This window comes from Chionomys nivalis, chromosome 7, assembly GCF_950005125.1.
Source record: "Chionomys nivalis chromosome 7, mChiNiv1.1, whole genome shotgun sequence".
In the NCBI taxonomy this organism is placed as follows: Eukaryota; Metazoa; Chordata; class Mammalia; order Rodentia; family Cricetidae; genus Chionomys; species Chionomys nivalis.
In genome coordinates this window covers 88,583,238-88,596,606 of record NC_080092.1, presented here as the reverse complement: position 1 = coordinate 88,596,606, position 13,369 = coordinate 88,583,238, and the positions used below count along the sequence as shown (strand labels likewise).

At 46.9% G+C, this 13,369-nt stretch overlaps 1 protein-coding gene across 1 annotated transcript in view; it reads left to right on the top strand.

Annotated features, from left to right (window-relative positions):
- Nucleotides 1–13,369, top strand: part of Prkca (protein kinase C alpha) — a 396,507-nt gene that overhangs the window by 336,881 nt on the left and 46,257 nt on the right. The window contains exons 9-10 of the mRNA XM_057773855.1: nucleotides 9,074–9,211; nucleotides 11,306–11,479. Of these exons, the coding sequence (XP_057629838.1) occupies nucleotides 9,074–9,211; nucleotides 11,306–11,479 (312 nt within the window). The remainder of the gene's footprint in view (nucleotides 1–9,073; nucleotides 9,212–11,305; nucleotides 11,480–13,369) is intronic.

Below are 13,369 nucleotides of genomic sequence, written 5' to 3'. Positions count from 1 at the left end.
TGTCTATGGCTTGCCCAGAGAAGTCCCGTGCCGCTGGCTGACAGTCTGGAAAACCATTTACTTGACAGTATGTGTGAAACCTGGACCCTGCACAGCCTGAGTGGTGGCAAACCCTGGCAGGAAAAGAAGTGGGTTAGGGTGAGAAAGGCTGCGGTCATTCCCCCACCCCCTTACTAGAGGTTCCCTAAAGCGGGCATCGGAGGAATAGTGCTGCCAGTCCCAATGGGAGAACAACTGCATTTTCATGGGTGGAAACACCCAGAAAAGGTTAAAATTGGGAGGATCTTCAAACAGGATCCTCCCATAGCAACGGGTGGGGGGGGAGCGAAGGGCAATGCCCTTGCTGGGACCACTTACCAGGTGAGGCACTTTGAGCTGCTTCTAGATCAGGCAGCTTCCCCTGAGGAGATAAAGGCAGAAGCAGTTGGGTTCACAGTTGCTGGTTGGGGGAGGGGTGCATGATTCTGCACCCTCTCTGAAGAGCTACTGGCAGTTAATGGTAACTGGTGGGTGGGGGTAGAGAGAGTATTGACCGTTAAGGTGCCCAAGCTCCTGTAACTGTAATGAAACTCAGTTGGGTCACCAAAAAAAGGAAGGGGCAAAGAGAGAGGGAGATAGACTTGCGGTGGAAAGGAAACCTAGCCAGGAAGAGGAGGGAATCAGTGGGAATGGGAAGAAAATAGGAGACCAAAATACTCCTCACACGTGTGAAAAAGAGATTAGCCGACTTAACAGGCATGTCATCCGTCTCTGGATGAGTCAAAGAACGTAATGGAAAAATAGACAACCATAAAGAAAATAACATACATAATGGCTACTAGAAACCCATAAGGCTTGGCAGAAAAATAACCAAGCATTGTTGTCCACACCAGGCAAAGCTGTAATCGATCCTGGGCCCCACTTCCCCTCACCCACCCTCGGAGTATGACTCAGTTGCCACAACGTCGAGGCCTGTGGACCTCCTGACTTTTAACAGCAGCAACCACCTGAGTGGATGTACCCATAAAACCGGTTCTCATTAAGGAAATTACAGAACTGGCTTGCCGTGTGTCCCCTGCCCTTTGGCTTTGCTGCCAAAGCACCTACTATGTTGGCAACGCAGCCTATTTGCCTGTGCCACTTAGAGCATCAAACATCACAGGAGAGTCTGGTGATTTAATTCAGATGCGTCAGGAACGTTTTACTGTTGCTACCCTGATAAGTTAGCAAGGAGTCATAGGCATTTTATCTAAGCCACTAAGGTTTGAAGCCCCAAGTTCGAGCCCCAATGCTGAAAAATCAAATCTATCAAAATGGGAAAGGTCATTAGCAGGTGAGGATAAATGATTTGAGAATCTGCAGGATGTAGGACAAGAGTAAAAACTGCACCCCAGAGCCCTGCCCCAGCCACTACCCGCCATTCTAAATCATGGCCACACATTCATACATCTGAATGTCATGCCACGGCATCAGAGGTGGGAAATGACGTCAGAGAGTATTTGGGCTGAGCAGTCAGAATTATGTACTGACCTTTGCTATGGCTGGGAGAGTGCTAATTCAAAACATGATTTGGGGCTTCAGAACCAAGGGAAGAAATGTCCCTCAGATCTGTCTCTGTAACCTCACCTGTAACCTGAGGTGCCTGTGTCCCTTGGCCCCAAATTCTTTTAGAGGTTGAACTGCTCTGTCATCCTCCTGAGGTTGGTGACACCCATCTGGGGCCACCTGGAGCACAGGAGCCAGTGGGTCCAGGGTCCTGTGTTTGGGAGAAAGTGGCATCCTTCCCTTTCTCCATAGCATGAGCAGCCAAACCTGTGAAGGGCTGGAGGCAGTGGAGTTGGGCCTGGGGACCATCTCCAAGGTTCATACATCTTCATCTGTATGCAGACATCCTCATCATAGGCAGGTTAGGCCTCCTCTGGGACCCTGCCAGGGCTGACAGACTGTGATCCTGGAGAGGGTGGCTAGTACACACCGGAGATTTGCTTGCTGTTCATCTGTGACTCCCAGCTTGGGAGGAAAACTACTCAGCAGGCATTGACAGTCATCCAGGCCCCAAAGTCCAAGGGCATAAACGCGAGCATACAGTCAAGTGGGAGTGGGGTAACGAGGGAGGTGGCCTGCCCCGGGGACGGCTGTTCACTTTCTGTACAGATGAACTTTCCTTCTGTTGGCGTCGTCTGTAACCCACACAGGCCAGGAGCCCTGCAAACATGACCCATTGCTCACAGCCCTCAAGCCTAGGAGGTTCAGGGTCAGTGAAGACACAGATTTGGCATCTGGATCATAGATGGATGCCTGTTTCTGTTTCCCTAGAAAGCATGACACACTTCCATAAGGACCACCCCCATTGTGACCGTGGACCCTTGGTGACTTAATTACCCCCCACACACACTTCTTCCTCACGCTGTCATGTTAGGAGTTAGAATTTCCACATGTAAATTTGGGGCAGATGAGTGAAACATTCAGGCCATGCCACCATCCAAGACCGTTCCTTTCAGTATGTCAAACGTGGAGCCCACAGGCCTCGTGAGCATGCATGAGGCTGAGCATAGCATGCATGTGACCTCACACAAACGCTATGACCCTTTAATACAGTTCCTCATGTTGTGGTGACCCCCAACCATAAAATTATTTTCATTGCTCCTTCATAACTGTAATCTCGCTAGTGTTATGGATCATAATGTAAATATCTAATATGCAGAATATCTGATATCCGACCCCTGTGAAGGGGTTATTCATCCCCAGGGAGGTCCTGATCCACAGGTAGAGAACCACTGCTCCAGAGCATGACCTTTGAGATGATGACATCATTTCTACACCTGCATGAAGATGGCCCCAAAGTCAGATCTGAGAGAACACTGCTAAAAGTCCCAACCAATACCATAAACTGACACCCTAAAATAAAGCCTGTCTTTTGGAATTGGTGTCTCCCCCTCTCCCACAAGATTTTCCTGTCTGTCCTTGTCGAGTTGGCAGTGGGTGCCACCCGCCTTGCCCCATCCAAACCCCTTGACTTGATGACTCTACGTCTATTAGGGGATCTAAACAAGAGAGCGATTCAGACTGAAAAAGCTGTGTCTGCCTGCTCTAGAAACAGTGACAACAGGGAGAGCCGAGGTGTCCGACAGCAGAGTGAGAACCCGCTAGCACATGGCTAGGAAATGCGGGTTACAGTGGAATTCTGTGTCGCTAACCATGGAGTGCAAATGAGAGATTGCAGGACATCTGTGGAACGTTACCAGTGATTGTCTCTAGCTGAGAAAATTATAGGTACTTTTTTTCTCCTTTAAAAAATAGTATGCACCTTAAATTTTTCGAAAATGAACATATATCATTTTATCTCAAGAAGCAATAACTCTGCCTTTTAGAAAACATTATGTGAAAAGACATTCATTCATTCATTCATTCATTCAGAGAAGTTGAGGTACACCAAGCCCCACACATGTCCTAAGTTCTGGAGCTAGACCAAAGAGTGCTCGGCAGAGGAGCTCAGGTGCTTTCCAGTGCAGAGAAAGGGTGACCAGAGCACAGAGCATAAAGAGACCAGGAAGACCAAGAAGGAACCCGAACTACAGGGATCAAGCAAGGTTCCTGGGACAGCTGACAGGGTGAGTGGGGACTGGGGTCTTAGGTCATAGAAGATTAGAAGAAAAGTGGGTTTGCCTTTATGGGTCACAGGAGGTAGAAAGCACAAAGGTCCTGGTGAGGCAGCATGCTTGGCCTGTTCCAATAAATGACAAATGAGCTAGCCAGAGAACAACAGGCTTCTCACGTACTTTGCTGTGCTGCCCACGACCCTGTAATGCCCACTAAGTAGCATCCTTTTAACCTGTTGCCTAGCAACTAAGTAGCAGGCCTAGCTGTCAGGACTCATTGCTGTTTGGAAACACGGGCACTAACCTTGCTCACAGGTTCCTCTAGCAATCCCTCCCCAAGTCCTCGCAATTAGCTTCTGAAGCACTCAGTTGCTCTGAGCCAATACTGAGCACGCATGGGTAAATACATTACCTTGAAGGCAAGGTTCTGTGCCTTGGTTCTGTAGGCACAACTGCTTCTGCTAATCCTTTTCTGCTTTGTGGAGTGGTGCTGAAATGCCTTGCCAGGGTTCAGATAATGAGCCCAGGGCATTTTTCATCATGAGAGGAAAAAGAAAAAAACATGTAAGAGAAATCCATGACAGTTCATGTGCTTCCGTGGTTGGGCACCTTTGGCCTGTGCACCCCTGGAATGTCAGAAGTAGCAAGACCCTTCCGCAGCTCTTGAGTTCAGTGGCAGTCACCATGTTACACTGCAAATAATTTTGATAAGTACATCCATCAGAGCCATACTTGTACTAAGGCAAGGAAATACTTCTATTGAAGACACATTCACAAAGCAAGTATGAATCAGATCACTTAAAGTAGGGCCGAGGGGAGTTAGACACTGACCTCAGCTCAGAGGTCGCCCAATTAACCACTGGGAAACTTGTGCTCACACTGCAATGTGGGTCTTAGGACTTGGATAAGCCAGAACTTCTTGTCAAAATTTCCAGGCAAAGAGGCGTGGCATAAGAGCCAAAAAGTGATGACAGCACACTCACCCCAACGCTGTTTTTTTGGGGGTGTCTGTTTGCTTGTTTGACAAAGCTAGTGTACACTCACTGCACACAACTGAAGCAAGGCGAGGTGTCACTGGCACTAACTTAGACCTCCACAGTCGCTGCCACCAAAAGTCAAATTATCCTAGCTCTGCTGCTGCAAATGGTTTAACCTGATAGAAATGTATGTCTCCCACCAGCCTGCCCTTCATATGCCTAGCACAGGTTATTTCTGTTGTGATCATTATTTTATGGGTTCCAAAGTCAGAGTCTCATGTAATCCTGGCTGTCTTGCACTCCTGGTCCAGCTGCCTGTGCCTCCTGTGTGTGCTGGAACTGACTTCAGCATTGCACCACCGCACCCCACGATGCAAGTCATTTGGCACGAAACTCCATCCTGGTTTTAATTTGAAAACCCTGCATTAGTGAGCTGAGCAGAAGGAGTCCCTCACATTGTCCAGACAAGTCTTGGACTCAGGAGGGGCCCCTTATATACCCGTGACTCGCTTCCAGCAGATGCCGATATGCAAGGATCTGGGCAGTATTCAGATTCGTGTTGTATGGTCTGCTTGCCCTCCGCTCACCCTGTAGCCCTCCAGGGGCTACACAATGCCTCTGTGGTTCCAAGTGAGATTCGTTATTAGTTGGTTATTAGCTCATTTCCTCATGAGGGGTGGACACTGGCTAGTGTCCGAGCCTGGAAATCCAGGTGGCATCACGAAGCCAGGGTAGACAAATGCTCAGGTGCATCTTTAGGAGACCCCGAATTCCCCAGGTGCAAGTTATTTTAGTCAAAGCCAACAACACATGCTATACCTTTATCTAACTAAGGACAAAAGAAGAGAGCATGGAAAGTTCTAGCATTTAGAATTACATTGCTTTATTTTACAACATCACACATCAAGGTTTTCATTTTTCCTTTTTTGAATAATTTCTATGCTGTTTTGTTTTACTTTGCTTTGTTTCAATACAGGGTTTCTCTTTGTAGCCCTGGTTGTCCTGGAACTCACTCTGTAGACCAGGCTGGCCTCGAACTCAGAGATCTTCCTGCCTCTGCCTCCTGCGTGCTGGGATTCAAGCCACCATGCCCAACTGCATGCTTTTCTATAAACCTTTGCCTTGGCCCAGTGGTTCTCAACCTTCCTATTGCTGTGACCCTTTAATACAGTTCCTCATGTGTGGTAACCCCAACCATAACATTATTTTCATTGCTATTCCAAAACTGTAATCTTACTACTGTTACAAATTATAACATAAATATCTGATATGCAGGATTTCTGATATGCAACCCAATGAGAAGGTCGTTCAACCTTCACTAGTTGAGAACCACTGCCTTAACCTATTTTAGCCCAACCCTACAAGGGACTTGAAATCTAGATGCTGCTGAAGTCTCCAGTTGGTCTCCTGCCATCCCCTCCCCTGAGAGATTGTGAGGCTCAGGGGACATACATAGCCTGTGCAGACAAGACAAGAAGCATGTGCAAGGACCACGGGGAGTTGTAGTCCATTTCCTGTTGCTGCAACAAAACACCCAAAGCTGGCCAGTATGTAAATTAAAGGTGGTCATCTAGCTATGGGTCTGAAGGGTCAGAAGCGTGAGCCAGTATCTGCCTGCCCTGTGATGAGGGCTGACATCGGGCAGAAAATGGAAGGGGCCTTCTGAGCACTCATCCTCTTGTCTCTGCCTGCTGTCAGCCTCTGCCGTCTGAATCCTGTTTGCTCTCACCCCAGCAGGGCATCTGCTCATGTTGGTCCCTGTTTACATTGCTGTAGTCAAGAATGTCAGCAGGTGGCAATGGGCTCCAGCTGTACCCCTACACACAGAGAAATATTGATTCGATTTGCACTCTAGGTGAAGTCTGCGCCACACTCACGACAGCCAGAGTAATGTCAACAATATGCAAGTCAGGAAAGGCAGGTCTCTGGGTCCTGCTGTTAAGCCAGTTGCCAAGCAACTCCTTCAAAACCAAGAGGAAGAGAAATTGTGGGCTCAGAAGCAGAGCTTCTTATGGGATGGCTGTGCCTTTTAGAATGTGACCTGGGGAAGAAGAGAAAGCCAGCTGTTCACAGCATCTGGTCTCTGGTCAGGGACGTTCCTAGAAGGCATCTGGGACTGCCCCCAAACTCCCCAACACACACACACACACACACACACACACACACAAAGCTGACATAGCTGCTGAGTATCCCTGGCTATCTTCTCGAACTCCATAGGATTCCAAACCCCTCTGCCTGTGAGTGGAGCTTGCCCAAAGACAGACCCAGACAGGCACCATTGAAATGCTTATGGGTTTTCCTGTTGCCTTAGAAGACTCAGTATGAGAGTTGGCTGGGTGTCCTTGCACAGCAAGGCCTGCAGAGGGCAGAATGGAGATGGTTCCAGAATGCTCTGTAGGAAAACTAGGACAGTGGGCAGTGCCACTCTGGATGGCAACACATGCATAAAGATACCTGGTCACTTATACCTTGGGGCTAGTTTGGGCAGGGGTGCAATCTAACTCCACCCATGTACTGGGCCCCCACCAGCCAGCTGTCCATCTTGAGTACAGTTAGTGATGCCACCTTTGTCTTGACCTGGACTTCATACACTGGCCTCTGTGAGCTTAGCACCTACATCCCAAACTACTGAGTGAGCCATCTCAGATGGAGCTGCACTTTGAAGGAGACTTTTCCTGAGCAGTATGAGCCTCCACTGGTCATGCCCGCATTCCCAACCTAATGCAGCATAGGGGACTGCCTATATTGGATTGGTCCATGGTCCCATCTGTGAGGGATTGTCTTCATTGATGTGGGAAACCTTTGATGATAAACACATTTTTCCCTAGAGCTAGGAACCAGCCCTGCCAAGGCATCTGTCCATAGTGAGACCTCCTGGAGGCCTCCTTACCTCCTCTGCTATCTACCCACTGGCCTACTGTGGTTGTTTGAATAAGAATGGCCCCCATTGACTCATATATTCAAATGCTTAGTCACCAGGGAGTGGCACTATTTGAGAAGGATTCTGAGGTGTGGCCTTTTGGAATAGGTACTTACTGTATCCTTACTGAAGGAAGTGTGTTACTGAGGGTGGGCTTTGAAATCTCAAAAGTCTACCTACGCAAGGCCCAGTCTGTCTCTGCCTCCCTGGGCTACTGCTCCAGTACCGTGAGTGCCACCATGTTTCAGCCATGCCCCTGCCACAGTGATAAAGGACTAACCCTCTGAAACTAGAAGCAAACCCCCAATTTAAATGCTTTCTTGTGTAAGAGTTGACTTGGTCATGATGTCTCTTCACAGCAGTAGAACAATGATGGAGACACCTACCCATAGAAGTGTCGACCTGAGCGAGAGCCTTGCCCCGCTGCTGAGCTCAGACCCACACTTAGGTCTGTGGCTCCGAGGAAGAGGAGGCGCTCCTAACATAAAGAACGCATCTAAAGCAGCGCTCCTCAACCTGCCCACTGTTGCACCCCTTTAACACAGTTCCTCAGGTGGTGGTGACCCCAGCCTTTATAAAAGTGTTTTCATTGCTACTTCATTGCTATAATTTTGCTACTGTTGTGAATCATAATGTAAGTATCTGATATGTGACACCCAAAGGGCTTGAAACCCACAGGTTGAGAACCACTGATATAAAGCAGTAACACCCTTGAAATCTGAGCCAAGGCTGTGGAAGAGCCACCAGCCCTAGGACATTGGCTGGCACTCTTATTGTCAAGCAGACATTTCCAAGTGCTAAGTCTGGCAGCGGATGTGATGCTGGCCCCACCCTGACTTCTCTGCTTTCTCAGGGGCTTCCTCGCTGACCACTGACCATCAGTTCCCATGGCATCTCCTTTGCCTTTTCTTTCTGCCAAGCCCTCTTCCTTTTCCCAGTTGGCAGTGAGAATGAGACTCTCCGTGAGAGTCCAACACCAGTGGCTCCCTCCGGGGTTGTCTTATGGCGTGGCTCCGGTGACACAAACTCCTTCTGGTAGCAGAGCATCCTGGGTATCCTCCAGGCTGATGGGAAACCAGATGCCAGGAGCTATTTCTTTACATCAATCCAATCCTTAGCCAAAGAAACCCCTGCTCTGGCTCTTCTCTTGAAAGTAGCAATAAATCATCCTCAGAGCTCACCAATTAGGCAACTCCTCTCTGGAGAATGTTCCGCTGTCGTTTCTGCCTGGCTACAAATTTCCTTCATATGGATTAATTTTGTTACAAAATCCACAACTAAGGAAAACATCCACTCACAGTCTCATTTGCTTGATTATGTTAACAGTCCTCAAGAGGTCAGCTTTCCTTCACAGAATTTGCCTGCCCTGGACAGGTTGCGTGTATGGAGTTGTTAACTAGGTGAAGAGTTTTCGCTTTGCAGATCTTCGCCAGGGGATGTGGACAGCCGCTGAGGATCATCCATACCCTCCCATTCCTCTTCTCGGCCCGTTGCCCGCTCCTCACAGCTGACATCCAGCTTATTAGCCGTGTGCTTGCTGGTTTCTGGCACTCCTTCCTGGGGGACGAAAGATGACCGATGGTTTTTCGTTGTTTCAGAAAGCCAAGCTTGGCCCTGCTGGTAACAAAGTCATCAGCCCGTCCGAAGACAGGAAGCAACCATCCAACAACCTTGACAGAGTGAAACTCACAGACTTCAATTTCCTCATGGTGCTGGGGAAGGGGAGTTTTGGGAAGGTAAGAAGGGAGACGTTCTGCATAAAACGTTGCCTCAGCGCTGCTCAGCATTGGAGCACATAGGCACAGTTTTTGGATAGTTCGGGCATCATTAAAAACAGCTGTCGTGATGGATGGACGGCTCAGAGTGAAGAGTACTTGCTTTCCTTCCAGAGAATCTGTGTTTGGTCTCCAGCACCCTTCAGGCAACTCATAACCGACCACCTGTAATTCTAGCTCTGGGAAATCCAGCAGCTCTGGCCTCCATGGCACCTGGGCTCACCCGCACATACTCCACCACACACATGCACACATATGTGCGTAGTTAGAAATAAAATACATCTCTGTGAACAAGTGTGCTGAGATTGGGAAGCTCGCTCAGTCAACAATGTACTTGCAAGCAGACGTGAGCCCATAGGAGGCGTGTTGGCGTGCATGTATAGTACCAGCACTGGAGACCAGCAGATCCCGAGGCCCAGCTGGCCAGCTAACCTAGCCTACTTGGCCAGATCAAGTGCAGCAAGAGACACTACCTCACAAAAAAAAAAAAAAAAAAAAAAAGGAAAGAGAAAGAAAAAGGTGATTGTTTATGACTGAGGTTGTCCTCTGGCCTTTAAACCAGTATGAACATACACATCTGGTCCCTCAATGAACACACATGCAAGTGTGTGCACACACATGTGGGTGTACACACACCACACATACACAAAACCCAAAAAGCTACAGAGTGTTAGTTTGTGGTGTCCCCATTTTTTAATGTTCAGACTAGAGGGCATGCTCCAAAATGCTAGCAGCATGATTGATTTTCACAGCTAGAAATTACACGTGACATCACCCTAAACCTGGGTGATTGTCATGGTGAGACCTTACATTGGGGCCTTGGGGACTTCAGTCTGTACACCATTGTTTGGCCTTTGTGGCCGCAAACCTTGTGATGGACCCGTGAACTGATTTTTCTTTTTCTTTGTGTTCTTGGCCTTCAAGGTTGCAGAGCTTACCTTGAGAAAACACGAATATGGATAATTTCAGACTAATCCCACTAGAGAATATTAAATATTCCCATTATTAGACAAAATAGCAACTTTATGTATTAATACCCTATACTGTCTGCAAACCTGGATACTTTAAAAAGGAGTATGGATGATGAAGGAATTTTTACTTGTAGTATCTTACAGTGCTTGAAAAATCCAAATGTAGAGTTTATGTTAGCCAGCTTTCTACAACTATATTGAATTACCTAAGGCTATTTATTTATAAAGAGAAAAGGTTTGTTTTAGCTCATGGCCTTAGAGGTTTCAGTTCATGATTGAGCAGTCCCATTACTCTGGGCCTTTAATGAGATAGTACCTCACGGAAGGAATGTGTGCTGGAATAAACTTCATCATCATTCATCAGCCAGGGACCAAAACAAGAAAAGAACGTGGCCATGGTCCCAGAGTGCCCTTTGAGGGTATTGCACACCCCCAATAACCTAAGGATCTGTGATAGCTAGCTTTCGTTGTCAATTTAGCATAACCAAGAATCTCTTGGAAATGGAGTCTCAATGAGGGATGCTCTATTGGTTTGGACTATGAGAATGTATAGGGGAGATTGTCTTACAAAGTTAGTTGATATGGAGAAACCCAGCCCTCTATGCGAAGCACCGTTCACTAACTGCTCAAGGGTGAGCCAAGCACAAACATGCAAGCAAGGGAGCATGTACATATCCATGTCTTTCTTGACTGTGATGTGACTAGATGTTTGACATTCCTGCCTTGACTTCTCCACGGTGATGGACTGTAACCTGGAATTGTACACTTAAATAAACCCCTTATTAAGGGGTTGTCAGAGTATTTCATCCCAGCAACAGAACTGAAGCTAGAACAGACCTTAGCTTCTGCAGGGTCTCCCACCTGCCACTGTTGCAGGGACCAAGACTTCTACATGTGGGCTTTAAGTACTGCTACCCATGATAAAACCATACAAAAATGCCTGAGGACTTTTCCACCTCACACACACAGATTGCACCCGCTGTTGCTGAACTGTCTCCTGCCCTTGTTCCTCACAGCCCCTGCTCCCACTCCCTGGACCAGTGTCTGCCCACCAGTGTTGAACCTTCTCTCCTTCCGTCCCCAGGTGATGCTCGCTGACAGAAAAGGAACAGAGGAGCTGTACGCCATCAAAATCCTGAAGAAGGACGTGGTGATCCAGGATGATGATGTGGAGTGCACCATGGTGGAGAAGCGGGTGCTGGCGCTGCTCGACAAGCCCCCCTTCCTGACACAGCTGCACTCCTGCTTCCAGACGGTGGTAAGGACCGTGGCTTCTGTCAATGCTCTCCCTCTTACCTGGAGGCTGGATCATGGTCTCAAGACCCTCTCATCCTGATGATATAATACAGTTTCCTTTAGGGGCAGGCTACTTATCCTATATTGCAGTAGCATTGATGTTATGTTAGGTATAAGTAATCTAGAGGTGATTTTTGCATCAGTAGGCACAAGTGCATGGTTTGCATACAAATACTAAACCACTGTAAATAAAGGGCTTGCACGTGGGTGGACCCAGGTATTCATTAGGGTTCCAGCAGTGGCTGTAAGAAAGAGGTCTTCTGTGGTGGCGCAAATGAATGCAGACAGATTATATAGATATATACAGCTTTAATAAGGAAATAGACTTACAGGACCACAGGTTCCCGCGGAGCACTGGAAAAGCGGAGCAAAAGAAAAAGGGCTGCTGGGCTCACGCCAGGCAGATTTATCCGTAAACATTAGCCCGAGGCGAACACGCCCCCAATGGGTGGGGCTATGTCCCTACATCTCCCCCTTTTGTCTAAATAAGATAGAACCAAACCAAATACAACTATATACAATAATAACAAATAATAAATATAACAAACAATATTGAGAACAAAACTTTTGCTAAACATTCTGTCTCAAGGAGTCTAAATAACATAGAGAGTAACTACAATTATATAATCTTCAACTCTGTCAAAGATCTGAGAAGGGAATAAATATTACTTAACAATCGAGAGATATCCAAAATGTGCAACAATTGACAGAGACAACTGACTACATGGGCAATCACCCAAAGTCTCGTTTGCAATGTTGAGTCAACCAACTTTGGCTAAGGCCTAACATATCTGGCATACCATTATTAAAGGCAAGGAACTTTCTTAGGACTATCCTACCCTGTCTTGGCAAGATAAGACAATCCTGTTTCATCCACTTAGGGATATTCTGTATCTTTGTCAGAAGTTGAGGTATGGGCTTTTCTTAACCCAAAGGCCAGTTCTGCCAAGAAGACAAGCTCCCAGTGGAGTGTCTTTGGTGCTCAACGTTCTCTCGGGAGTAGAGTGGTGTTGCCAGGAGTAATTGTGTCTCTTTGGCACAGAAATTTTAGGTTAGATTAAAGGCCATTTTCTACAGCTCTTCGAAGAGGCTGAAGATCATACTATCTATACTAAATATAATCTCTATGTAACTAAAAGACCTGATTAACTTAAAAATAAATATGACAAACATATAATTCTCAATACCTATCTAACTTTGAAGACTAAAAGAATAAACAACTGTGCAATATATGAAGACAATGATCTTCAACTGTAAACAATGTCATAGTATCAGAGGTAGAAATGTACAATGTAATATGGTAGATGTATCAATACAATATAGACAAAGTTATAAGCATACTCATACAAAAATAGAGGTAGGAACACTCACATTCAATATTCAACATATCAATATACAAGAAACAGTACCAGTACAATTTTCTATAAACAGTAATTCACAAATACCAATAATCCCAAAAAACCAGTTACCCCCTTCTTCTTCCTCTTCTTCTTCTTTTTTTTTTTCCCAGCAGATTTATCTGTAAACATTAGCCCGAGGCGAACACGCCCCCAATGGGTGGGGCTATGTCCCTACAGTCTTCTTCATGCAGGCCCTATACTAAGACATACACAAAACAGCCATAGAGACCAGGCTGGCCTCGAACTCAGAGATCTGCCTGCCTCTGCCTCTTAAGTGCTGTGACTGAAGGTGTGTACCACCATGCCTGCCCTTCTCTGTTTTTAAAAACCACTGATCCAACTGCCAAGCACAGCATTGGAATACCATGATACCCCATTTCCTGAGGAGCATGTCCCTGTAATGACACAGCAGGAAGAGCAAGCTGTGCCCTGCCCCGCAGCCCATGAGCTGT